Raw genomic sequence first — 26957 nt, 5'->3', positions numbered from 1 at the left:
ACAACTTTTTTTGATGTGGTTTGTTAGGCTACTGCAGTGCTGACTTTCTGGAAACAGTGAGAAATATTCAAGACATGAAGTCATCCTTTCTTCCCATGACGGTTATGCGCTGAAGGAAGATGGTAAACATAGACAGAACTTCTCCTTAAAACACCCTCTCCACCCTGAGCTCCAGTGAAGCTTTAAATTCCTCACTGCCACTCTAACTGGGGTGCTAGCCATCCCTTCTAACACAAGCTTCCTCTCATCCAGATGTTAGCAGACTTCAGCACTTTTTGCACACTGATGACAGAAAGATGCAGTCTGACATGGCAGTGGCCAACCAATGCCAGCCAGCTTTGTGGCAGCAGCGTGCAGTATGAAGTCATGCATCTGTGTAGAGTTTTTGTATATGCATGCGTCTGCTGCTCGCTCTCTTTGCGCATGGAAGGCCACATCGTAAAGTTTGACTGGCACACCATTTAGGAGGGAAACCTGATGTCAGCCATGGCAATAAATTATATGTGGACTCATGAAATAGCTAATAACCAAAGAACACATTACAACACACATCAAGAAAAACAAAAACAAGATTATTACATAATAACTATAAATTAAACACAAACATTATTAACTTAGCGGGTCTAATAATTATGTAGCCTTACGTTATAAATTTTAAAGACAACTTTATTTTCCGTCAGCCACTTCGGGTGATGCATCAGTTAAAGACAAACGTCCGGATCCAAAGTAAGCTAAAGAGATGCCCCACATCGCTCCCCACGTCCAACACTAACTAATAATATTTCATATTTACAGCATATTGATGCACTGAATTTCTGCTTGCAGTTTCACAGCTGACATGTTTATCTGTAGCAGACTCGATGTAAACACATGACCTTGTAGTACCATATCACCCCATTAGAGCACTTTGCTCTCGCACTGCAGGCGTACTTGTTGTTCCTAGAGTATTTAAAAGTAGAATGGGAGGGAGAGCCTTCAGTTTTCAGGCCCCTCTTCTGTGGAACCAGCTTCCAGTTTGAATTGAGCAGACAGACACTATCTCTACTTTTAAGATTAGGCTTAAAACTTTCCTTTTTGCTAAAGCATATAGTTAGGGCTGGACCAGGTGACCCTGAATCCTCCCTCAGTTATGCTGCAATAGGTGTAGGCTGCTGGGAGATTCCCATGATGCATTGAGTTTTTCCTTTTCAGTCACCTTTCTCACTCACTATGTGTTAATAGACCTCTCTGCATTGAATCGTACTTGTTATTAACCTCTGTCTCTCTTCCACAGCATGTCTTTATCCTGTTTTCCTTCTCTCTCCCCAACCAGTCATAGCAGATGGCCCCGCCCCTCCCTGAGCCTGGTTCTGCTGGAGGTTTCTTCTTGTTAAAAGGGAGTTTTTCCTTCCCACTGTTGTGCTTGCTCATAGGGGGTCATATGATTGTTGGGTTTTTCTCTGTATGTATTATTGTAGGGTCTACCTTATAATATAAAGCACCTCGAGGCGACTGTTGTGATTTGGCGCTATATAAAGAAAATTGAATTGAATTGAATGTTGTATAAGAGGAAATGAGAATGTAAGTGAAGTGATTCAAAAATGTCAGCTTTACCACAATCTTTATATTAATCTTTAGTCTGCTACAAATTACAGTAAAAGTTACAGTAAGCTGTGTCCTGCCACAAAGTACGGCTATAGCAGAAAAATTAAAGCAGCTTTTCTTTGATGTCCATGGATATTTTACTTTAAACCAAAATTTTCATGGTTCCCCGCTTTAAAGTATCTAATCAGAGTTTAAAAAGTGCTCGATCCTTCTGAGGGAGCTCTTTCAGCTCCCAGCCCAACTTAATGTGTATAGCTGGCTTGCAATATTAGACACATTTATTCAAGTGCAAGTGTAATCTTTGTATCGTACTGAATATTTCTGCTTCACTGCATTGACTGTATATTTTACTTTTTACTATCTTACACTTACCTGATAGCTGGAATCAATGGTTACTTTATTACCGAATCCTATATTTAAGTTTTAATAAGCTAAATGTATTGAAAAAAACAAAAACCTAAAAACCTGTGTTGACCATTAACATAGCTTTGTCTGTTCTGTTTCATGTCTCACTTATAATAGATTCTTAAAATAAGTGCTTTTAAAAATAGAAACAGAAACTGCAGATTTAGAAAAAATATTAAATAGATTTTTTTAGGTTAAAAATACAACAAATACAATGTTTCAATGTTACTTTAAGGAAAGAAAAAAAAAATCCAAAATTCAAAATACCTGGGAGCATTGTGGTATTTACTATTTCTTGATGCACTGTAACAGAGGTTCAGTGTGTAACTGTAAGAAGGCCCTTTGTTTTGGACAAAAAGACTGAGCTCACGCAGCAGCCCTTTCTATCCATACATCAGTAGAAACATAACTGCATAATGCACAGTGATTTAAAAAAAACATCTAACCGTGATATTTATAATATCACCATTTTTTATTAATATTCCTCTTATTCTTGTAGCCAGTGTGCCACAGAGATTCAGGTGAAAAATAAAAAATGCCATGTGCTGTTCCCCTTTATCATTAAAAAGCTCAGTGAAATTATTAAACAGTGAAAGACATGATTATGCCAAAGCTGGCGTCTCAGCTCTCATGTGACTTTCAAAGCAACTTGGCTGCTTATGGATTACAAGACTGCAGTGCTGCCCCTTATCCATGCTGACTGATTGATTTAATTGTGTCACTGTTTTCGGAGGGCTAAGTGCACTGTTGTTTAACACTCTGCTTAGTATGTATGAGCAGCTCGCTGGGTTATTAGGGTTGACTTGATGACAAATAACCAGGGTCTACCGAGGCCCAGAGGCTTGATTAGAAAGGGCATCGCTGCAAATGCAAGGCTGTGTGCATTTGTGTGCGTGCCTGTGCAGACATTTCGAAACACCTAAATCAGCAATCGCTTCTTTTAGACGTGACCTGTTGTGTAAAGAGTGCGATATAAAACTGATCCCATTCAGTCCTTTGAGCTGATATTGTCATGTGGGAATCACTGCAGAAATTAAAAAAAAGGACACTTAAGAAAATTCATGAAGACTGATTTTTATCAAAGTGATCTCATCAGTTCTGCTTGATTATTATTATTTTTTTAAAAGCACAATGAGCTTCGTGGACCATATTCTTAAAGCCAGCTTATATCAGCTGATTTCTACACTTTCACGCATCCAATTGGCAGATCTCATGTAAGGCTGTCTATTAACCTTGCTTTAATCTGCCTGTGATTGTTCCACATGTATAAGCCCCTTTACAAGCCACTTCCACAGCAATTCTGCCTGTCGTACTGCGTATGACTCAATCTGTTGTGACTGATGCCTGCTTTGTTCGGTATGAACATGTTGCTTCTGGTCTCTTCACCTCTGGCCTTCCATGGATGCATAAATAAGTGTAAGGAGGTTCCACAAAAGAGCCAAACTCCTGACTAAAATTGGACTTTTAGGGCTCTCTGAGACTCGGTATGTCGACTTCATAAAATGTTCATCGCCAAGCAACTACAGATGTCCTTTGAAACATAAAGTAAAGTATGACAGTATAATGACAGAAAACCCAGAAAACACACCACAAAATTACTACCCAAGTCTTTTTTTATGACACGGTTTCACAAAGACTCAATATTATATGCATCACAAACTGTGGTGCTGTATTGAATTGCACTTTCAAGGTCCATAAAGTAATTGCAGAGCTTCCACTAAACCTCCACGAGCAGAGAAATGTTTGACATTTAGAAAAACACCCTTTGTATTTTTTTTTTTGATGAATGGTCATCTTTTGTTGAGGAATAGCACATCAGTGCAATATGCTTAGTAAGGCTACTTTTGCAAATAACACAATCAATAGTAATTTTATGCTAAAGCTGAAACAAATGGCAAGTGCTACTTATACATGAGCCTTCTACCACAGAGACAACTTGAATCTCTTTCTCACCTTGTCGTATGGGCTGGTGTTTGTTATAAGCCAACGGGGCAATGAGGAAGCGCATCTCCGCTACAGGACTCCAGTGATGCAGGATGCGGACGTTCCACACACCGGGCCGCAGAGGCTGGTTGAGCGGTGGGCGATAGTGGGTAAACTCTGCGCTTGCATCAATCAAAATGTCATAAGTGGCTGCGATGACGTTGGTAGGGTCGATCCACACAACCGTGACGGTGACATTCGGCCCTTTAACCCACTTCTGCATGCCCACCGTCTCATCCATGGGACCCATTAGGCCACCAAAGTTTCTGAAAATGCGTTCTTTGGCATCCCATTCTGTCCCGATCTGCCCCAGAAGAGAAAGAATAGGCACGTGAGTTGGTGATAGGCTGGGGTGAGAACAAAGACAAGCAGAGAGATTACAGCAAAAACGCACAGGAGCTGCTGCAACACATTAAAAACATTTAAGTGGGGGAAATGGTTTGTTATTCATAAAAATGCAAAAGGCAACGACCTTTTTCAACTTTTCTGGACAGTTTAAAATATTGCAGGGAGTAATGTGCAGCCTCTCACTGCAGGTGTGAGGCTGCAGCGAGGTAACCAACTCCCTTTCATAGTGCTCCTGTGCTGTTTTGCAGTAATGACACACCATCACTGTTGCTCACAGAATGATGAAAAAGCTAATTACAGATTTAGTCTTTATTTAAAAAACAAAACATTTTGATTTAATGGCCACCGAATTCTGTAACCTGTTGTCAATATATCAACTAGTTGAGTGATATCTCAACTATGTTATCATAGGGAGTCATTTTAAGTATGCATTTTTTATTTAAAAGCCCTGCACTTCAGCCCTACTCTCAACACAGCTGTTATATACTATTTTAATCTGCAAAAGCTGACAAGTCTGATTCTTCTGACAAGCACTTTTAAGTAAATTTGGCTACAGTTTTGCTATTATGACTGACTCTATGAGGCTAAGGAGTCATGCTGAAAAAAGATATCTCAAAGGGGTGAAAACCAAACGCACTCCCGTTTCACACAAAGACAAAATCAGAAGGCAGTGAACACCAACACCAGTGTGAACACTATTTGTCTCAAACAGAAACAACAGTGGAGATTATTAAAACCCTAAATAAGTAAAAAATCTCAAATAGAGGAAGACACAGATTATATGCAGAGACAGGGAACTGCAGCTTTTTGACGGATAAAAAAAGCATCTAGGGAGAAAAGCTCAATAAAAACTGGGTTTCAATGCTTCCACAAAATCAGAGAAAGCGCTTTTCTTTGCGTGAATTTTGAGATAAATAAATTTAACAAACTGTAGCAGTAAGTCAAATATATCTTTGGCGAGTTAGGAGACATACAGTGCCTCTGGCTGCAGAAGCTGCCAGCCTGCAAAACACTGGAGGGCTGCCAATGGAACAATGAGCCACTTTAAGATTATAATGTCCTCTAAGCTTACATAATTAACATTTAGAATACACATGTTTGCAGGTTATTGGTTATGTCTTTCTAACTTATATTTTGCCAAAAGTCCCGCTACAAAACATCCCGCAATAAGAAAGAACAAACGAGATCCAGCGGTAAGACAGACAAATCATAACAATAGGAACACAATTACAGTAATTGTGTTTAATATCTTTGCTGTGGTCAACTTAAAAAAGTCATCTAAATTGCAAAACTGTGAGACAGAGTGATAGAGAGGGAGGCGCGCACACACACACACACACACACACACACACACACACACACACACACACACACACACACACACACACACACACACACACACAGGCTCTGACAATAAAAGATGTCTAGGGTGTTTGCAGAAATGTGAGAGGGATGGCGGCTTTAAGAAGCGCTCATCCTTACAATAGTAGCTGATTAACACAGCCTCACCCAGCCGGACGATCAATGCCTGACTGGAATTGACTCTGCATTAGGTCCTCTGAGAACTGCGATTACCATGTACAGTATAAATAGACACCACTTGCATAAATGAGACACGCACAGAAACAGTGTGTGTTTTGTCATCAGTTAAAACACACCTCACTTTCCTCTCAATTATTGGACTGACCTCTGCCATATCTGCCCCTTGGACCTTGCCCCTTAAATTACTAATCAGCTCTCTTGTCCTGCACCTCTGTAGCTCATTACTTTATTCAATACTGATTCGCTAATGCACACTAACGCTCATATGGCTAGCAACACTCTCCTTCAAGGCCCCAGGAGGAAGTTAAAAGGAGCAGTTGGAGAGAAATAACACCGTTTTCCACTACCAGGAAACTTGCAGATGGCTGTCTAAACTGAGCTGTAAGAAGAAGATTGTGACAGTGTTCACGTGCCTAGAGGGGAACCCTCTGAGACCTGCTTCTAGTTCTTGCAGTTTATTGAGCATCTACTATGCGCAATATAAAATATGCACATCTGCATTCCAAGTTGCATTTTTTTCTAAGCCGTTTCAGGTCAGACGAGTGGGCAGTCTCCTTCCACAGACTTCTGTACCAAGTTAATAAGATGCACAGGCAACTTGCCTGACTGCTGTCTGGCCTCATGACCAAAGGTCAGGGTCTATCCTGGTTACAACAGAAATACTGGACAGAAGGCCATTTTTACCACAAAAGTGTAAAAAAAAAAAAAAAGTATTGAGATGTAACTTTAACACGTACCACCCACAAAAACAGTTTTGCAATCCAAACAAACTCTTCTAGGAGGACGAATACACCCTAACGCATCACAAAAACTGCTCAGTAACACAAACAAGGCCTCACGGCCTTCAAACTCCCCAGATATTAATCCAATACAGCATCAGTTGGATGTGCCGGAACATGGACGATCCTTTGCCAACATCCCGAGGCCAGACACCACACTACAAGCCAGAACTACTTAACATTAGGCTTGTTTTAATGTTGTGACTGCTTGGTGTATAAACTGATCTGCTGTTTATTTATACAGAACACTTGAGGTCTTTTTGCAAAGACATGGCAGTGTTTTAACAATAGCAAAAGTTGGCTGGAACATTTTAACTACATTCATTTTATTGTTTTAAAGACTGCAATTATTGTTTTCCACTAACATATTTCTCTCCTGGTGATGACGTTCAAGGTATATCTGTGGATAAGAGATGGAACCAGTACCAGAAAACTCTTCCTTCGAGTATGAAAGTAGGTCGAACAGGGATTAACTTCCTGCCTACTTCAGCCTATAGCTTACGATGACCTCCACACTCAACCTGTCCCTTGGTGCTCCTACCCTATAAGCTTTGGCTTAAGACCAACACTCAATCAAGGCTTATGAGTGCTAACCAAGTCAGGGGCTCACGACCTTCTTTCGCTTATAGCTGTACTTAGAAGAACACGCTTAGGTGGAACAAATGCTGATCTGGCAACCTCATTGTGGCTCTACGCTCTTTGTCCAATTACTACATTTTTCTACCAGTCTGTTCACTCACACTTTCCACCCAATTGGACCATTTATTCAGATTTTCCGCTCTTAACCAGCAATTACTAACAGCCTCTGCTACGTTTGAAACATTTAGCCCTCATTTATCGTCTGCTGTTGACCTGACAAAAAACAAAAATAAAAAAAACTTGATAATAACCTGGATTACTTTTCCCAAATTCATTGTTCACCATTATTACCTGTATTACTTGTTTCATGCTCTGTACCTGACTTAACAGAACGCATAAAACACTCTATTTCATAATCCAGCTACAGTTCATTTTTTCTCTGTGACCCAGTAACCCTGTAAACCTCTTCTCCATGTCATCGGGCAGTCGGTGCCTATAGTTTGACACTTCCATTAAATAAGTCTGGTCAGTTTTATCAAGCAAGGTCATGGACAGTCCCACTCTACATCTGGCCCTGCTTAAAAACATAGGGCACAAATGCCCCTCGAGGCTGCATTTGCAGGCTTATTAGGGACACTTTTTGGAGTGGTAATCAAATACAGGTGTCTACTAGCAGCACCAGAGGACTCTCCGGGGGCACACATTACGCTACCGAGGCAAGATGGAAGGACCCTAATAAACATGCACAGTGATGCAATGAGTAGAAAACAAGAGAAAACAAGACAATTTCTGTTATAAAAGCACAAACTGGAGTTATTCTTGGACATGTTTTTCTGGAGCTAAACGTTTCTAGACGTTATCCAAAAAAAGAAAAATGCAAACATCTGACACGAATGGGACAATAAATGATTTGTGCTATTGTGAGAATAGTCCATGTACCAGTCCAGTAAATTTAAAGGTAGTTACATCATTGTCCAAATTTCATGTGTGGAAGAAAAAGCAGAGTGGGATGAGGCCGGATGAAACCCACGCAAACAAAGGAAGCACATGCAAACTCCACACCAGATGTCCACCTTCTTGCTGTGGACATCTGGACAAGCTGCCAGTCTATTGCAGGAGTGACACAGACATCTGTCCACTCACATCTACAATGAGTTTAAAGTCTATCAGCTAACTAAACACCTACATGTCTTTGGGACGTAACGGGAATAATGGAGAGAATGGGAAGCGCTCCACAAAGAAAGGTCCCAGCTGTTTCAAGCTAAAATGCTCAAAAATGCATACACTTTGTCAGAAGCATTACTCTTGCTTTTCTACATTGTATTCTGTTACATTACATCATAATATGTTGCTACTCTTTTTTCCTCCCATGTATGTCCACATAAATTATCTAGACTGTGGTGGAATGAGGACGTAATCTTCAGTTAAAGTTAGTCATGGTGCTGTAGGATTTATGCACAGCTTAAAATGCCTCTCAATGTCAAATCTGACTTGAGGTGAAATACTGGTTTTTAATGTGCAGGTTTTAAGCGGTCCTGTACTAAAGTGCTGTAAAAAAGGCCTATAAAGGCAGCAACAGGGGAGTGAAAAGACATATCTGTCTTTCTTTATATCCAAAGGAGGACAAGGAAACCATTGTTAAGCCAACCATATGGTTTATCTAGCAAACCCCAGTATATAGCTATAGCATAATGGTCCATATCTACAAATTTGAGAAAAGGCAGTGCGCTGCTGCAGCTACGCCGTGCTGTCGTCTTGTATTTTGAATGACAGATGGACAAACTGATTGACTGACAGCCACTACACAGTGCTAGACAGAGAATGTTTTCTCAGGCTGAGCATTCAGATAAAAGCCACAGCTCACATCACTTCTCTGTCACTCACGGTTTCATAGGTTAGACAGACAAACAGGGCTTAGCAAGAGGGAGCCACACGTCGGCCGGGCGTCTGCATCCCTTCGTGTTCAGAATGAGAGCGCCGCAAAAGGTCGAACGTGGTCAAAGTGTATCCAGGTGCACGAGCATTGTCCGCGGGCACAAACAAATTTGTTCGCAAATTTGTTGACATTTCTGCCTCCTACTAAAGCTCTGCACGATAAAAGCAGAGAAAAAGGTCAATTTGCATTCACTCAGTTAATTTTGTCCTTTTTAAAAAGACACTCTGTGGCTGTCACATCACAGCCGAGCGGCTGTATCCTAAACAGGCGTTGTGGTAAACAGAAACACACATTAACATAACAAGACAATCAAGGGAAGCATTCCAGTGTGAAGGTGAGAAGACGTTCTATTAGGAAACAACAAATAAGGAGCACATGAAGCGCTCATCCCTGTAAACTGGGATGAATTCAATCAATTTACATTTTACAAGGCCATTACAGGCACCAGTTTAATTGTGTGGAGATGCACTGCTATGAGTCTTGGCAAGGGCGATATATGAGGTCACCATGGCAATGAGCTGTATATCTCACCTCTAATTATATGCTGAGGAGTGTGTTTTTGCTGTGTGCTGCTCAGAGTTTTAATGGAACTCATTTTCTGACACTGGCAGCAGCTGACTGATTGTTTTGTGACTCACGCCAAACAAGCGAATTCAAATTAAAAATGAATGCAAGGGCATGCAGACTAATATGCTGACTCACCTCTGCGAACTGCAACCTGCTGAATGTGCTCGTAGGAGGAGTGGTTAACTTGAAGTTCTTTGTGGGTGCCACCCAGGTCTCCATGGTCTCCAGCTTGCTTGTTGCCAGGTTAGTAGCATGGTGCTTGACCAGATAGCCCTGGAACTGGTCTGACTGGAAGTAGAGATGCACTGATACTGGGTGGCCCATGGGGAAATACCTGATGGAGCGTTGAGAAAATGAGAATCCATTAGCAAACCCGATACCTTCTGACCTACCTACTTGACGGTGCTGCTTTTCAGAGCTGATACTGTAAGGAGAGGAGAATATCAAGATTCATGTGGATAAGGTCTGGGGGGCCTTGGACATGCTAATGTGGCTGGATGCTAATGAATGCTTGCCGTGAAGGTTAGTGGAGAGTCAATGTGCTGTGTGATTGTGTGACACGGCCGACATTAATTCAATGACCTTTAACAGAAATCCAATTGGTAAAAGACATGTGTCAACTAGGCAGATAATTCCCAAACCGCACTGCTTGCGAGTTGCTGTGTCCACACTTTGTGGGTTCATGACTGCTGCTGCAGTAGATCTCAGATCAGATATGAACTTCTGAGTAAACAACAAAGTTTCTTGTGCTACAATGTGCTGGTTGCTTTAACATGTGCTCTGAAGTGGAAGGGATGGCATTAAGAAGGCACGTGACAGGCGGCACCACAGTGGTCTGAAAATTACAGAATAGTCATGGGCTGCATTGGCAGCATATTCAGATTAGTCACAGATGCGCGAGCGCACACACACACACACACACACACACACACACACACACACACACACACACACACACACACACACACACACACACACACACACACACACGCGAACAAAACCCAACTAAAGCATTACAAGACAGCTGAACAAAGTTGAACTGGGTCATCCAGTCAGCTGAAGCTGAATAAAGGTCTTGCCCCTCTGATTAGTCTGTTGTTTATTTGTGTGTGTCGCTTCATACGTGACAGAGGGTCTGCCCTCAGGGCAGCCAGCCGGAGTGACTTCTGGAAAAACAAAAAAGGGGCCAGAGCAGGCACTGCTGGGGAGCACGCTGCAGCTGCTCTCTGCACACGTCCTGAGTCCTTCTCGCCCAGATTTCTCATCCTTCTGCTTCCTTAAACTCCTCTTTATTCCTCCTTTTTGGTTGCACAGCTTAACACACACAAACGCACATCCACGCACTGTTTCTCCCTGCTCCCCTGTGCCTATGGCCTCATCAGTATTCCAGTAAAGGGCCAGGAGTCAACCCGTCCTGGTAAATGCTACCCTGACAAGCAGAACAGCAAATATTTACACTCACAAGAATAGCCTTGCACACACCCTCCACTCCAGCTCCTTTTCCCCGAGTCTTTCTCTTTTTCTCCTCTTCTACATTTTCACACCTGCTTTTTCCTCCCTTCCCCTCATCGCTCTTCTTCCTTCATTCTGCTTTCTGTCCCATCTTTCCCAAAAGAGACGTGGCTGCCAGTGTGAGAAGCAGAGAGCAGGGGGCAAGGGCGTAGCCTGCACAGAAGCTCCATTCAGGCTTTTACTCCACAATCTCTCCAATTGAGTCACAGCAGGCTGCTAAAAGAGCCAAATCACTCTCTGTGTCCATTTTTCTCTCTCTCTGCTGCTCAGGTCTCACAATGAAGTTGACCCATCCATCTGTTGGAAGCACATCTGAATTTGAAATGCATGCAAAACACGTGGCCACACACACACAAACACATTCACACACGCACACCATATGTGAGCAGACTCGAGACATCACACCGACACTTGAAAAAGATATATTTTCAAATGTGAGCTTTGCTGGGGCTCGCTTTAAGCAAAAACGTGATCAGCTTTAATTACTCAGCTCACGAACTAAATTACAGATGAATAAAACTTAAACAGGACAGCTCCAGGCAGGCCTTGCAGAGTGCCAGCACACACATTGTGTGTTTAATTATTACGTTAATAAACCACAGAGTGGTGGAATTACAAAAATCACAAGCAAGCGATTCAGCTGGAAACACTTATGTGACGTAAAACACAAAAGACAAGCGAGGACTGTGAGACCAAGCACTAAGTTATGACATCATATGACGCTATGGAAAATTAAGACCACATTATGAGACTAAAATATCACATCATAACATTTCACACAGCATATCATGTACATGTTCTTTAGGCCCAGCCTGCCTCTCTGATGTGTTATCACTACATAAAAATCAAAGTGAAACACATTTAACACATTTAACATATTTAATGTGCTAAACAAAGAATATTTTTTTCAATATTTCTATTGCTGTCTTTAGTAATCAAAGTGGATAAATGCACATTGTTGCATTTAACACAGTTTTGTACATAAAATGCAGACAGATTATCAATATTCTAATATCGTCAGGTATATACCTTCAAGACTTTGTTACATGTTTTGTATTTACTGTACAGCAGACATATTTAATTTAAAAAACATATATCTTCCCAGTGGTGAAAAGGTGCTGTGAGGATTCCGGGATTACCTCAAAGTGGTTTAGTGTGGTTAAAAAACCTACTGCGTTTTTCAAAGATAGCCAGGTAGAGGTGTTGTCATGCCTCTAATGCAATGCTAATACATGAAAGGTACAACCTGGGACTAATGTTGGGTAAGATTCCAGGTTTACTTTTTTCTAATCCTGTCACTCACTGTGGAAAAAACACACCAGCGGTTACTGTAAAGAAAACCGTCTGTTGTGCTTGTGGTAATTCAAGAAAGAACCCCACATACCAGCGTAATCACTCGTTTTCTCTAAGCTATCAATTATTTAAATGCAGGTACAAGTAGTCGAATAAGCTGAGTGAATAGATTTTTATTTTAGGGAAAATAAACACTTTACCGATGCTATTGTACTGACCTTTATTGCAGTATAATTTCAACCTGGATCCCTTGTTATTGTTAATGATGGCTAAAAACTGTGGGGTGTTGGGTATAAACTTTTCTGTCTTCTCTAGTGGGGCATGAAGGAAAAATGTTTGACAACTCATGCCATCTGCTAATCAACAATATATACTAATCACAAGTTGCTCTCTGATGCATCCAGTGGACTATTAATGTGTGTGCGTGTTAGATAGAAAGCACTTGCATAGAAAGGACATAGAAAAAGAAAAGTGCTTGTATGAATGGGCGAATGAGGCAAGTTGTGTAAAATGCTTTGAGGGCTGAGATAGAGTAGAAAAGCGCTATATGACAAACAGTCTATTTACCATGTATGTTAACAGACACATTAACAGCATCAATTATGAGGCGCTTACCTAAACACAAACAAACCCACACTACACACACACATGCAGATATTTAAAGCATTTCTTTCTGTTTTCTTAATCTATGACCTCTGCCCTCTCAGTGATTGGAAACTAATATAAGTTGTGTGTTTGAAGCCTCTACTTTCTCTCGTTCGTGCAGACACACACACACGCACACCTGTCCCGTGCTCTAGCTCTCTATTTTAACAGATGCACAGTGTTTGAATAACAAGAGCTGTCGCCGCGAGATGGTTTTGAAGTTTGACTTTGAAACCATGCCTTCTTTCACTGCCTGGCTTTACCTACTAGATTTCACAGAACACCCACAATGCAGCGGGGCATCGGACGCCTTGCTATAGTGGGGACTTGCTTGTGAGGAGCAAACTATCTCAGCTCACATGCAGCGCGCGCCAGCTGAGGTAATGGCATTCGTGTTGCCTTCTTCCATCCATCCATCATCCATCCATTCGCTTCCGCTTATCCTTTTCAGGGTCGCGGGGGGCGCTGGAGCCTATCCCAGCTGTCATAGGGCGAGAGTTGCCTTCTTGACTTACTCTATAAACTGCAACTGAAACTGCCTTCGAAGACACCTGATGATTTTTGAAAGTTTCATGAGAGGAAACACAGACTGGCAGCTTGGATGACTCCCAACAAAAGCCACGACAGATCATATCGCCTTTTGCCACCATACGCTGTTCAAACAGCCTGCCTTCATGCTGTTTTCTATTATGTTTTTTTGTTCCTGGTCATGTGGGGCCAAGCTGTGTTAATGTTTGCTGACATCATTAAGATGTTGTAGGCGTTTGTTTCCTGGATGCACTGAGATACATGGGGCCTTGTGTCGCATGTACGCAAATTAGCAGTTTACGCTTCCCCTTTCTGTTCCACATTAGCATACTGAATTTGTGACTCTTTTGCATACAGGTCTCATCACTGTGCAAATAAACTAAACTGATGAAAGCATATGCTATTAAAAATCCTACTAAAAGACATGAAGCTGAAATGTTCCATTTGCCTGTTAAATATGAACGCATACTGTGGTTTTCCCTTTTAATTTAACCACACACTGTATGTTAACAGCACTCTGGAATTCATGCATTTCCACTAATTATACCCTAGCATAAAGGCCAGCTTTCAATGTTATGACCTATATAGCGTCATTATCTGACGGATAAATTGAGTGTCATATTGTGTTACAAGACGAATAGCATTACCCAGAGTTCCCAGTTGCTGACTGGTACTGTTCATTGTTATCTTATTTCCATGACATGTGATCTATGTGAGATAATGCATCAGCAGACAAACAAAAGGCTTTTGTATACTCTATGTTGTGGTTTCGTATACTACGTGTATGGCTTGCTTTTGACAGCAAAAGCAAACTTGAATGCACCTGTGGATGTAGGTGCAGGTGCGGCGTAATAATAATGATAATGAGTGCGTGTGGGTGTGGCTGGACAGAAGATCAAGGGCCTGAGAACTATTAGCATGCATACATGGACGTCTGCGGGGATTGTGCATTGTGCACATCTTCACTAAACTAACCTGCAGCTGTGATCCTTTGGGTTCCCCTGCAGCGAGGCGGCAGCCCTGGCCAGGCCCAGTCGTGAGAAAGCATGGTAGTACGTTAGCTGCGTGTCGGACAGGCTGGCCACGCCATCTGGCTCGTCGTACACGTTCTCCCAGTATGAGTTCAATGCCAGCGACCCCTGGGGAAATGGTCCAAACAGGTAGGCATCCAGCTGGTTCACTATCTCCTGGTTAACGCTGGCTTCGAACTTCCTGGCAAAGAAGGTGGGCCGCACTGTTTGCTGCAGGCAGAGAGCGTAGGAAGGTGGGGGGAGAGCAAAGCAAAGACGGATGAGATAAAGAGAAGAAAAAAAGGAGAAGATTAAGAAATGGTTGTGCGCCAGGACGTCAGCCGAACAAATGCGATGTGTGAGATATGTGAGGAAGTGACATGTGGGCAGGAAAGAGAATTAGATAGGAGGTAGTATAAAAGTGAGTGAAAGTAGCAGATAAAAATAGGGAAATCATTACCATATGGGTTTGTGAATTAATTATTATGTATTAAATCAAATATACTCTCTCCCAAGACTATCTCTCTATTTCATTCTTTTGCAGTACAAATGGTGTCCTGTACTTTAGCGGTTCCCAGCATCCTGGTCATTGCCCCACAAGGGATGTTAAGATAAACTGGAGGGTTTAGATGAGCTTAAAAGATTATCCCATTAATTTAACACCACAAAATCACCATAGACAAAAATGTCAAACCACAAATATAGTCTTTTCTTCCTCATCGGCTCTGGCGCTTATGTTACCCACAATGAAGCTCTGCTGCCAGTTGGCTGGAAATTTGACTGCGTAGCCTTGTAGCAGCTAATGTAGCCTCAAGTCATTGGCCTCAAGCTGCCACACAGTATTCTGGTAAATTCCTTTCTTTATTGACATTGACATAATTTAAATTTTTTCCCCCTGCAGTGACACAGCTTTATAAAAACAGTTTTCACATGATTGGTAATTTAGTACAAATCCAGACCTGTAAACAGACTTTGATGTGTAAAATAATCACACAGCTGCTTATAAGAACAAAAGAAACTAGAAAACATGTTATATTAACGCCTTATTTATTAATGCATATGATTAATGGACAAATAATCACTAAAAACACTGACATAAAACCCGTAGAAAACCTCACGCTGCTCCTGTGCACGTCACTTCACATCAGCAGATGATCCTACAAATTCTGAAACTTGTGAGGCAGAACAAGCAAATCCACCTGCACGCCAATAACACAGATGTTTAAAGGTTAATCACATTATGGTGCAATTGCTATTGATAGAAGGACTTTGGGTGCATCACTGGACTTGTAAGTCACTTAGGGTATCAGTATCAGACAGCTTCATTATAGTAACTACAGTCAATACTAGTAGACAAAGAAAAGCAAGAACTAGACACGAAGCTATACCCTATAAACATTTGCATGCTTTTCTTTAGTTATCCATTATTTGTCTTTTTCCTTATCAGTTCTTTGCATTAATCGCTCTGCCTAGAATCATCCACTCAAGCCACGTTGTATTTGTCCCTGCCACGCTGTTGGTTATGCAGCTGATGGTGCATCACGAAATCTGCCACCTTCACAGCCTGGCTTCCACACAAAGACATCTTTTAAGTCCTAGACACCAAACTATTCAACCGGCACCAAACACATCGGTGCTACTTGCTAAAAAAGGAGACCAAATCACACTGTGGCACATTTCTGAGAGATGTGCTTTTTTCTCACAGAAACTGTTGGATGCTTGTGTGGCGTGGCACAGTACCAGATGTTGCCCTAACACTCAGAGATTGGCTCGAGATATCAAAGGAAATGCAAAGGAGTGGGTTTTAGTTCCCAGACAGTCCTAGAGCTTGTGGGTGTTCTGATATGCCCTCTGTGGAATCATCTGAAAGCAGCAGCCTGTCACAGCCTGTCTTTCTCACATTCTTCCCAAAATGTACCCATTCTAAACACATTACTAAACAAAGACGCACAAAGAGAAAAGGCACATTACACCAATCTTCCTTAATAAAACTCCTCCTCTAATGAGTACAGTTTAAAGTAACTATGGTAGGAAATTGACAGCTGTACTGACTTTAAAAAATTGTTCTGATCTGGAAAACAAATGAAAGTTTTCTATACTTGGCTGTACCGTCTCAAAGAGATTACTTTACGGTAAATTAAGTCCTAGTAATCCCAAGCTCTGGCTTGCTTCTGGAAAGTCTTTTTTCCCAGGATTGGACTTCACTGATACCAAGGTGCCAACCAGACCCAGCGGCAGTGCCAAGGGTAAAGGGTTGGCACTAAACTGAGACTGAGGCTAGACATGCGGCAGACAGCTTTGGCGAAGGGAGAACTGAGCTCCGTGCGCCGACTGGTATATAAAGAAGAGGAGAGATGAAATGACTCACCGTTCTTGAAGGATATGACTTAAAGTGATATTCTGCTGAGGCAGACCATTTGTATTCACTTTGTAATTCAGCTTTAAGATTTTAGGAGCGCATTAAAAGTGTGACGCTGACTTTCTCTGGGGCTCTAGAGTCACTGCCACTCATTCACTTTCATTTTGAAAGGCTAGCTAACTGTCTCCTTAATCACAGACCCAAGGCTGAGAAGATCTAATTATTCCTACCATTTTTTTCCTTTCAGGGTCATACTAATTGAGACATAATTTTGCACATATCGACTGTGAAAGCTGTGGGAATACATTGGATGCTGAGGTTGAGAGGACAGACCTTGTGAGCAAAGAATTTAAGGATTGACTGCTGCTGATTTCCTGCAACATACTGATGTGCTGCAACCGTCTGCTGAAAGTAGTGCTGTTTTTAACATTCATTTTTGTATGTTTGAAGGTGTGTCTGATTGACATCTCTGATGAGGATCCGCTGCATAGTCTTTTCCCCTGGCCTTTTGCCAGTTTTGCTTATTAAATACTTTTCTTCTTCTTAAGCAGCAGCTTTTCCTTAACATGGGATAAAAGGACAGCTGGAATTTCCATTTTTGCAAATCCTTTCATTCCTGCCTATAGCATTTGGCTGGAAGCTAAAGGCAGTCGTGTTAATAGCTGTGGGGAATATTACAAATTTCCCACGAATGAAACAGTAATAAATGTCAAAATTATACGAGCTCTTGCTCTTGACTTTTCTTTAAGAATGAACAATACTGGCTTTTGCTGGACTGAAGACACTGCATATGTGATAAATCATGTGATAAACAGAAACCTGCTCTATTACACTTTATGGAGCAAAGCCTGTGAGCTAGTTCAGGCTGGAAAGTCGACTGCACTGCGTCATATACACTAACATGCCTCACTTTCCTCACCTCATAACTAAACACAACCACCCAGGTTGGCGGCCTGTTGTAGCTGCAGAATTTCCCATCTCGCCCTCTTTTGTGACATCTGGCGAAAGTTATTAGACTAAAATTACATGACCAGCAAAAGAAAGTCACTTGATACATGCCTTTGTATTCATATTAAGGCCTTGTTCTAATTCTTAACTTTACTTTAAAGCTAAATTAGCAGGTTGACAACAAAAGACTGGGCATAAAAAGTTGACGTTGCTATGGTGATGCCACCCATTAGTTTGTAAAGGCTCAGTTTTAGTACTGTGGCTATCACCATTGTGGTTTGTTGGAGGTAGAAGTGACCATATTTGGACAAGAAGGTAGAGAAGTAGTAGTAAATCAACACCAGCGTGTAAACGTCTATTTCTGGTGATAGGCTGAACATTTTAACACCGAGTTGCTTTTTGGTGTCAGCCTCAAGTGGCCATTAGAGGAACTGCACTTTTTGTTAGCTTGATTTTTTTTTTTAAACTGTGGAAGTTGCATCTTGTCTGCCACGTAATTCTTTCCATTTTCACTGCATTTTATGTTTGTTCGTATTGTAGTTTTATGATAGGGTAGTTTGTTTTCATATATATGGTCATATAGTTTAATGGACAATGCAGACGTTTCTCTGCACTATATTTTCTATGATATTTTAATCTGTAGTGCAGAGCCATTAGCCCACTGCTGTGGCTCTAAGAGTTTTTGCATAAATACTGCCAACTCATGCTTATGATGAGGAAAAGCCACAACAATGTTATTCTGTCTTTGCTGTACAGTCGTTTTTTGACTGTAATCCTTTTTTCCCTCCTCCTCCTTAAAAGAAATAAAAAATAAAAAATAAAAAATAAAAAATCCAAAGCGAACAAAAAAAGAAAATGGAGCATCAGTTTTTCTCTGGCCCTTCTCATGGATTTAAAACCTATTAGTCTTGCTTCAACTTGCTGACTCCCTTATTTCTAAGTTAAATCAAACACAGAAAATTTAAATGTTTACAGAATGACATCTGTAAAGCCTCAGTTTTAGCACTGTGCCTAGCATCTGGGTTTGGGCTGGAAGTAACCATATCTGGACAAGAAGGTAGACTTTTTAATTAAGAAGTGCTAATAGTTAACTTAGTACAGGACTGTGCACAACTCCTGAGCTACCCTCCAAGGAGCTAAACTTTCTGGCTGCTTTTTCCACTCACTTTCACTCCTTTTTACCTGAGCATTTTCAGAGTAATGATTTTTTTTTTATTAAGGAACTTAACACTGTTCTATAAATAATTGGAGAACAAAAAAGGGACCTAACTTAATGATTAGCCAGTGTTGTGTCTGAACACAACAGAAAAGTACAGTGGCCCTGAGAGGCCAAATGGACTGCAACTTAAGAAAACACCAGCAAAAATAAACATAAACATATATGGATGTCTTACAATGTTTTCTATAATGTTTTCATCTTATCTATTTTAATTCTTTTTATTATATTATCCCTCTGTTCAGCACTTTGGCCCACACTTGATGTCTTTTAAATGTGCTATATAAATAAAGATGACTTGACTTGACTTGAATAAGAAAAACGCTGCAAAAGCACACAAAACACAACGGAAATAGGAAAAACGAAAACAGAAAAGGGAAAAAAATGATTTCCAAAAGCACAAGGGACGTGTTTCTGGGGAGACAATAACCCGACGGACCAGTTGCAGGAACCAAAATATGTTAGGTAAGTGTGCTTTAATCTCATGATTCATATAATACTGATGGCAGATTTTTAGGTTATTAGTTAGGCTAACACACTTACCTCTCATCTTTTCTTTCTTCACAAAACTGATTGATCCTCCACTTCTTTTAAGTGTCTCCCAGTGCTATTCTTAGCATGTTTTGGTTCCTGCAACTGGTCCGTCAGGTTATTGTCTCCCCAGAAACACTTCCCTCATGCTTTTGGAAATCTGTTTTTTCCTATTTCTTTTTTCCTTTTTCCTATTTATGTTTTCGTTTTTCCTATTTCCGTTTTTGTTTGTTCTATTTCCATTGTGTTTTGCAGCGTTTTTCTCATTGCTGGTGTTTTTTTTTCCTAAGTTGCAGTCCGTTAGAAAAGTTAGCAAAGAACAAATTCTAAATTGTATCTTTAGGCACTTTGTGATTAGCAATCTTATGCAAAAACATAAGACACTACTGTACCTGAAATGCTCACTCGTTAAATCTATGCCATAGATATGTTGTAACTGCACGTCAAGTATGTCATTTTGATGTATGATTTCTGGTTTTAAGCAATCTGCAAACACTTACTTAACCTCTGGAGACATTAGCAAAAAATGTCAGGGCTTCATATTCAGCCTGCAGCTCAGTAAATATATATTTTAAACAGCTATTTAAAAAAATAAAACTGATAGGTGATGGTTTCAATCTTGCATTTTGGCTCTCTACACCATCTGTTCAACTATATGCAAACATGTCTTGCTCAAATGTGATTGGTCCAAAGACTGACCCCGCCTTATTCTTAAGTGATACTGAAAATTAGCTACGATGCAAATAAGGAGACTGCTATGTTAAGCCTTTTATTATTTGTTTTTACCAATGTTTAAACACTGTCTTTAAAAATGAAAAAACAAAGGCCCAGCCTTAACACTAGGAGTCCCAGGCTTCTACCTTTCTACCTTTAAAACCCACCACCAGCCAAATGGCTGGTAGGCTTTTAGCTAGGCTTTAGCTTCAGCCAAGTGGAAGCTAAATTGGCTAGTCATTCATATGTAAATTAGGTTGTTAGCTGGGAATTCTGGAGGGAGGGGAGTGGGGGTGTGTGGATGAGGGGGTGGGGGAGCTGCTAAAAGCTGTGAACTTCCTTTTGTGTTTCATCTTGATGCATTCTCAATCATCCAGGGAAATAAATCTCCAAAAGTCACCAACTTGGAGTGTTTCAGTTTGCCATCTTAGGGAGAAATCAACACACATGGGTGTAGGTCCTTTGTTGCTGAGATTTATTGATAAAAACAGTACAAAAAACCAACCATTTGTACACATATTTACAAATAATAATAAAAAGTGAGTGAGTACATTTCAACATTTTCAGCAACTGTTCTTTTCTTGCCTTCTTCTCAGCTACATGAGAGTGAGCCAACTCTCTTGCAAGCTCCACCACATTTACATATGAATGACTAGCCAATCCACTAGTGGATTGAGGAATTTCCCTGCGAATCTTGTTGACTGTGCCGAGGATGGTGGTTTTCAGTCTAAGAAGTTTTTGCGCGAGTGAAAGCGATGTGAAAAAATTGTCCGTGGTAACATTTCTGCCCTTGTCTAGGGATGGTTCCATCAGCCTCATTACTACATTTTCAGAAAGTCTCTCCCCAGTGGGACGATTGGGGTCCTTGCCAAGATATGGGAAGACATTGCAAATGTACTTGGATTTTAGGTCGCAAGCCACCCAAAACTTGATCCCAAACTTGTCAGGTTTACTTGCAATATACTGCAGGAAACAGCACCGAGTCTTTGATGGGAAAAGCTGTTCATCAACGGTGATATGTAGACCAGGGTTGTAGCACGTGATGCAGTTGGTGACCAATGATCCCCACACACTGGAAATTGCAGCGAACTTATCAGTCTTTGCTCGATTTGCTCCATTGTGGCATCAATCAGACCACTGGTATAATGTTGAAATGTACTCACTCACTTTTTATTATTATTTGTAAATATGTGTACAAATGGTTGGTTTTTTGTACTGTTTTTAATCAATAAATCTCAGCAACAAAGGACCTACACCCATGTGTGTTGATTTCTCCCTAAGACGGCAAACTGAAACACTCCAAGTTGGTGACTTTTGGAGATTTATTTCCCTGGATGATTGAGAATGCATCAAGATGAAACACAAAAGGAAGTTCACAGCTTTTAGCAGCTCCCCCACCCCCTCATCCACACACCCCCACTCCCCTCCCTCCAGAATTCCCAGCTAACAACCTAATATACATATGAATGACTAGCCAATTTAGCTTCCACTTGGCTGAAGCTAAAGCTTAGCTAAAAGCCATTTGGCTGCTCTCCGGGTTTTAAAGGTAGAAAAAGCCAAATGGCAGTCCGTGGTGATGTAAGTGTTAAAAAGATTAAACATTTTGTTATTGAGAATCCTTTCTACAAATTACTCCTTTAACAGTTATTGTTGAATGATCACAAAAGAGCTTTTGTTTAAATGTATTTTGTGTATCGTTACTACCTGGAAGCGATGGAAGTCTGCTGGCTTGAAGTCATTAGGAGAGCATCCACACCAGTCCACAATGTGCTTGTACTGACATTTGCATCCCAGTTTACGGTTCCAGTTTGTTATGCGCAGGTTGTTGTCGACCATGCTCTCACAGTGGGCGCTGTTCTCCAGCACAGTGTGAAAGAATGACTGGAAAATGAGAAACAGAAATGAATAGGGAGAGGGAGGGGGAGGCGGAGAGCAAAGACAAAAAGACGAAATTAGAAAATTGTATACCTTTTATTTTTTACACCATCCAATTCACAAGAGGAAATAGAGTAGGAGCAGAGAAAGGAGATTCACAGTAGCTCGTGATAAACATTCAATTTCCCCACAGAGATCATTCAGTTCTCATCTTATTTCTGCTGTCAAATTCTTTTCCAGGCAATGAAACGAGAACAGAATAAACTTTTCTATATATGACACGGTGCAAGTCCAAAGCAGTGTTTACCTGTCAGTCAAAGATTAAGAGACACTCGAACCTGTGAGAGCAGCTTCTGTCAGTGTGTGTTACCTCAGCAGGAAGCAGAGTGTAGGCGTAGAAGCGCTTCATGTTAGTGACCAAATTGTCCTTGGAGTTGATAACATATTCCACGAACAGGCGGTTTAGAAGAAACCAGTCGGACCCACCATCCACAGAGATGCCTTCTGGGATTTTACGGTCACCCAGCCTCCACATGTGGGTGTCGCATTCATAGAACAGACGATCCAAACCTTGCTTACGGATGAACCTAGCAAGCACACGGGAACAACGTTTTGGTAATATCAGTGACTATGTGAGAGCTTGTTGTTGTGAAGTCCTCTTTTCTTTTTTTGAGATATCATTTACATAAAAACAAGCTCAGAAAGGTCAGTTACTGTTGCATCAGCATATTTATATTTTCCTCCAATTTCTTTCTTGTAAACAGATTTTTTTAAAGCTCCGCTCATTTATAGCAAAGAGCAACCGTCTTCCTGTAGGAAGGACACAAAACTTAGAAAGTCTCACTTTCTCTTTAAAAATAAAATCTTAGTATTTAATAAAGTTGGAAAAATTAATAATAATAATGGATTGGATTTATATAGCGCTTTTCAAGGCACTCAAAGCGCTTTACAATTGCACTATTCATTCACTCACTGGTGGAGGCAAGCTACAGTTGTAGCCACAGCTGCCCTGGGGCAGACTGACAGAAGCGAGGCTGCCATATCGCGCCATCGGCCCCTCTGGCCATCACCAGTAGGCGGTAGGGTAAAGTGTCTTGCCCAAGGACACAACGACCAGGACAGGCGACCTTCCGGCGACCTTCCGGTTACAGATGTGCTTCCCAACCCCCTGAGCCACGGTCGCCCAAGAAAGTGCCCCAGGTGAAGACTGTCATAATAGCTCGGCTATAAAGGACTTTATAAATGTGGTGACATCACCCATACACACACACACTCACCTTCTGAAAGGTGACAGTGGGTGAACTTGTGGCACACAGACACACTCAAATTGTTAATAAAGGGTTAAACGAGGAACAAAACAGCTGCACTCTTATCATACAGCACTGATAAAATACTGACTGCAAACACAAAAAGGTAGTGCTGACTCATGCTGACTCATGCAGGACATTTTTTTCCATGTGCTATGGGGTATTTTTGCCCACAGTGTTTGGTGATGACTGGTTTGCCAGCGGGGTGTGATGTGGCTGAAAGCTAGGGGGGGGGGGGGGGGGGCAGGCAGGGTGGCGTCAGCAGAGACAAACGTTCTGGCAGCCACCTCTCTGGCTCACCCCACCAAGAAGGTTAATTAATGAAGCCACAGATGGGAGCTAATTGTATTATGATTCAGTGACCACACCGTGCTGGCAGGAGCGCGTCAGGCGTGCACATAGGTGCTGTATGTGTGTGAGAGAAACACAGACGGAGCTAGCCAGAGAGTAAGGGAGAGGGTGGGCTGCTGTGGAGAAATTAAAATTACGTTTCAGAATTTGCATCTCACCTTGCATTGTCCCTGCCGTGGGACTTGATGAAGTTCATGTATCTGTATTTAGACAGGAAGGCCACCAGCTGGTCATTGGTCCTGAAACATAACAGATAATGATTTACTTATGACTAGGAACATGTGGTAGCATCCAGCTGGAAACACTGATTTTGAAGCACAAATATCAGTTTTGGAGGAGAATTATGCAAACTATCTTTTAACAAATGAAAAACACATGATAGCACTGACTTCTTTTTGTTTTCACAATTCTGATTACACATCTTGAATTTAACTTTGCAGTAGACATTAAATCAGTGCTCAGGAAATCCTGTATAGATATTTATGGTGTCCTGCACCATAGAAGAAGTAAAGAAGCTTTTGCATTTTATTTCGGAGCAGAGTCATCAAACCTTTTAAATCTTTTAACCCTCACGGAGGTCAGAAGCATCATTGTGGCCATAACCAGTTACAGTACGAGGTCACTGAGTATTTTTATCCCCTCAAAACAAAGCGGTGGCTTTTAATTTGAAAAGATTCTATAGGAAATCTACAAAGTTATGCCCCTGTCCCCCCAGGGCGCCTCTGAAAAGTAAAACTTGTTGGTTTAGGCAGGAGGCATGAAACAGATGCAGAGTAGAGCCAGGGCCAGCGATTTTTTTCACTTGTGCCATTTTAATTTCAAGTGAAGAAATAATTCCACATTTTGATATTTTGTTTTATTTCTTTGTTTTATAGACACACAACACTCATTTTCCATATTCTTATATACACAATTGCTCCAGTACAAGAGGAAGTTGAACAAAATTACATCTTTTACAGTTACGGACATAACTGTATTTTTTTTCTTTTGGTTATTAGTTCACAGGTGCTGCAGCTTAAATATGATATATTAAGAGAAACCATTCTGGACCAGACACGGAGGTGACTAATGTGAGTTTTTCTACACATGTGATCGGATTTAAATGCCCTTTCCCATAAATTCAGTCTCATTCTGAAATGCGTCACATTACAAAGGGAAAAACGATCATTTGTGTTTCATGGTAACTTTAAAGGCATGGAAAATGATTGTGATTGTTGTGATTCATCATGAACACGTAATTCTTTTCTGCTGACTGCTTGCCTCACATAAAAAACATTCAGTATATGTGTTACAGTTCTCTAGTTGGTCACATGGAAAAAAGGGGAAAAAATGTGATTTATGTAATACCAATAACAATTACCGTAATTGTCGGGCTATAAGCCGCTACTTTTTGCACAAGCTTTGAACCCTGCGGCTTTTAGTCAGGTGCGGCTTTTCTATGGATTTTCCATGATTTTTGTGATATCGTAAGACGATTTGTTTTGTTTGTTCCGCTGTTGTACGGCACTACTTTGCCTGGCGGAAGGATCGGGGTTCAAGAGTGGTATGTTAGTCACATGTCCGTCCGCCAGGCAACGTAGTGCCGTACGAAGTAGCGCGAAAAACAAACTTCAAAGTAGCGCTACGCATTCAGCGGGAGGCGTGGATGACGAGCGGCGATAAACTTGCGAAAAGCAAGTTATGCTCAACTCCACCGGTGGATTCTGACAGCGTGGAAAAGTGCGAAAACATCCACGATCACCAACGGATTTTGAAGGGCTGGACTGCTGCATGATGGAGAGGAGGACACCGCCACGGCCCTTCTGAGGGTGTTCGACTCTGACACTGACAACGAGGATTTCTTTGGTTTTGAAAGTGACAACGAAGGAGAGAAGCGGAGAGTGGATGACGAAGCCATCCTGAGCCTGTTCGTTTCCGACATTGGAGGAGAGGACTTTGGTGGTTTTAGAGCGCAGGAAGAAGAGAAAGATGGTGAATGACTGACTTTTCTTCTTGTTAAAGCCGTGTCACTGCACCTGAGCCTAAAAGGTAGTCCGAATCTATTTTTCTGGTGTGCTGTAGGTTACTGTTATGTACTACATGTGCAAATATGTACCCATAACTTGTTTTTCAAAATATTAATAAAAGGGGTGTGTCTCCAAACAGCCATCTCTTTCCTGACAATTCCCTTTGTGCATATTCTCTTACATATGATAAGTCAACATTGAAACACCTGCGGCTTTTAGTCAGGTGCGGCTAATGTATATACAAAACAGGATTTTCCCCTGATTTTAGCTTGTGCGGCTAATATTCAGGTGCGCTTTGTAGTCCGGGAAATACGGTATATTTGATCGACTACACCCACAGTCCCAGTTTAGCAGATCAGCTGTATTATCAAGGTCTTATTTATTGATCATCTCCACACACTTTTAATGACACATAAAATCGCAAAATATGCAATATGCAACTTATTAGGCATTGTTATTTTCACTGGAGAGTCAGAGTTTTCACATCGCAAAGTATTTGTAACTGCAAACTTTACCCTTCAGAAGATTCATGTTAGACAGCATTCCTGTGTCCAGTTCAGCACAATGGTGCTCGAACATTTAAGTGATGTAACAACAATGAAAACACATTTTCAAGCGGAGGGGAATTTTACTGTAATGAGGAAATAGTTGAGGGCTTAAAGTCACATATCAATCAATTAGAAGAAAAGGCCTCAGCTGCTCCCAGGATCAGTCTCTGAGTTCCTTCAAGCTGTTAAAGCTATTTAGGGTTATACAAAAGATTGTGCTATCCATGATTTTGATGAATGACTTCATGCTGCTCTTACATTGTAGAGCAGTCTAGTTCCTCATATACAGGCCAGACAGGCTAAAAGCTTTGCTCCACAGGCTATGCCCCAGTCAGTGGTTCTAACATTTCATCTGCGGTGGAGCCTTTCATGATGGCTTGGCTTGCCTTTC

The 26957-nt window shown here is 41.2% G+C and overlaps 1 protein-coding gene across 1 annotated transcript in view; it reads right to left on the bottom strand.

Moving 5' to 3' along the window:
• xylt1 (xylosyltransferase I) overlaps nt 1-26957 on the bottom strand; it is an 82190-nt gene that overhangs the window by 3159 nt on the left and 52074 nt on the right. The window contains exons 5-10 of the mRNA XM_085410612.1: nt 24171-24251; nt 22725-22941; nt 22184-22360; nt 14677-14942; nt 9859-10057; nt 3943-4276 (exon numbers count right to left, since the gene is read on the bottom strand). Coding sequence (XP_085266738.1) covers nt 3943-4276; nt 9859-10057; nt 14677-14942; nt 22184-22360; nt 22725-22941; nt 24171-24251 — 1274 coding nt within the window. The remainder of the gene's footprint in view (nt 1-3942; nt 4277-9858; nt 10058-14676; nt 14943-22183; nt 22361-22724; nt 22942-24170; nt 24252-26957) is intronic.

This window comes from Rhamphochromis longiceps, linkage group LG6 (assembly GCF_057381845.1).
Source record: "Rhamphochromis longiceps isolate RC_006_pf linkage group LG6, R_longiceps_female_GT1.1, whole genome shotgun sequence".
Classification (NCBI taxonomy): domain Eukaryota; kingdom Metazoa; phylum Chordata; class Actinopteri; order Cichliformes; family Cichlidae; genus Rhamphochromis; species Rhamphochromis longiceps.
This window is presented reverse-complemented; position numbering and strand designations above follow the sequence as displayed.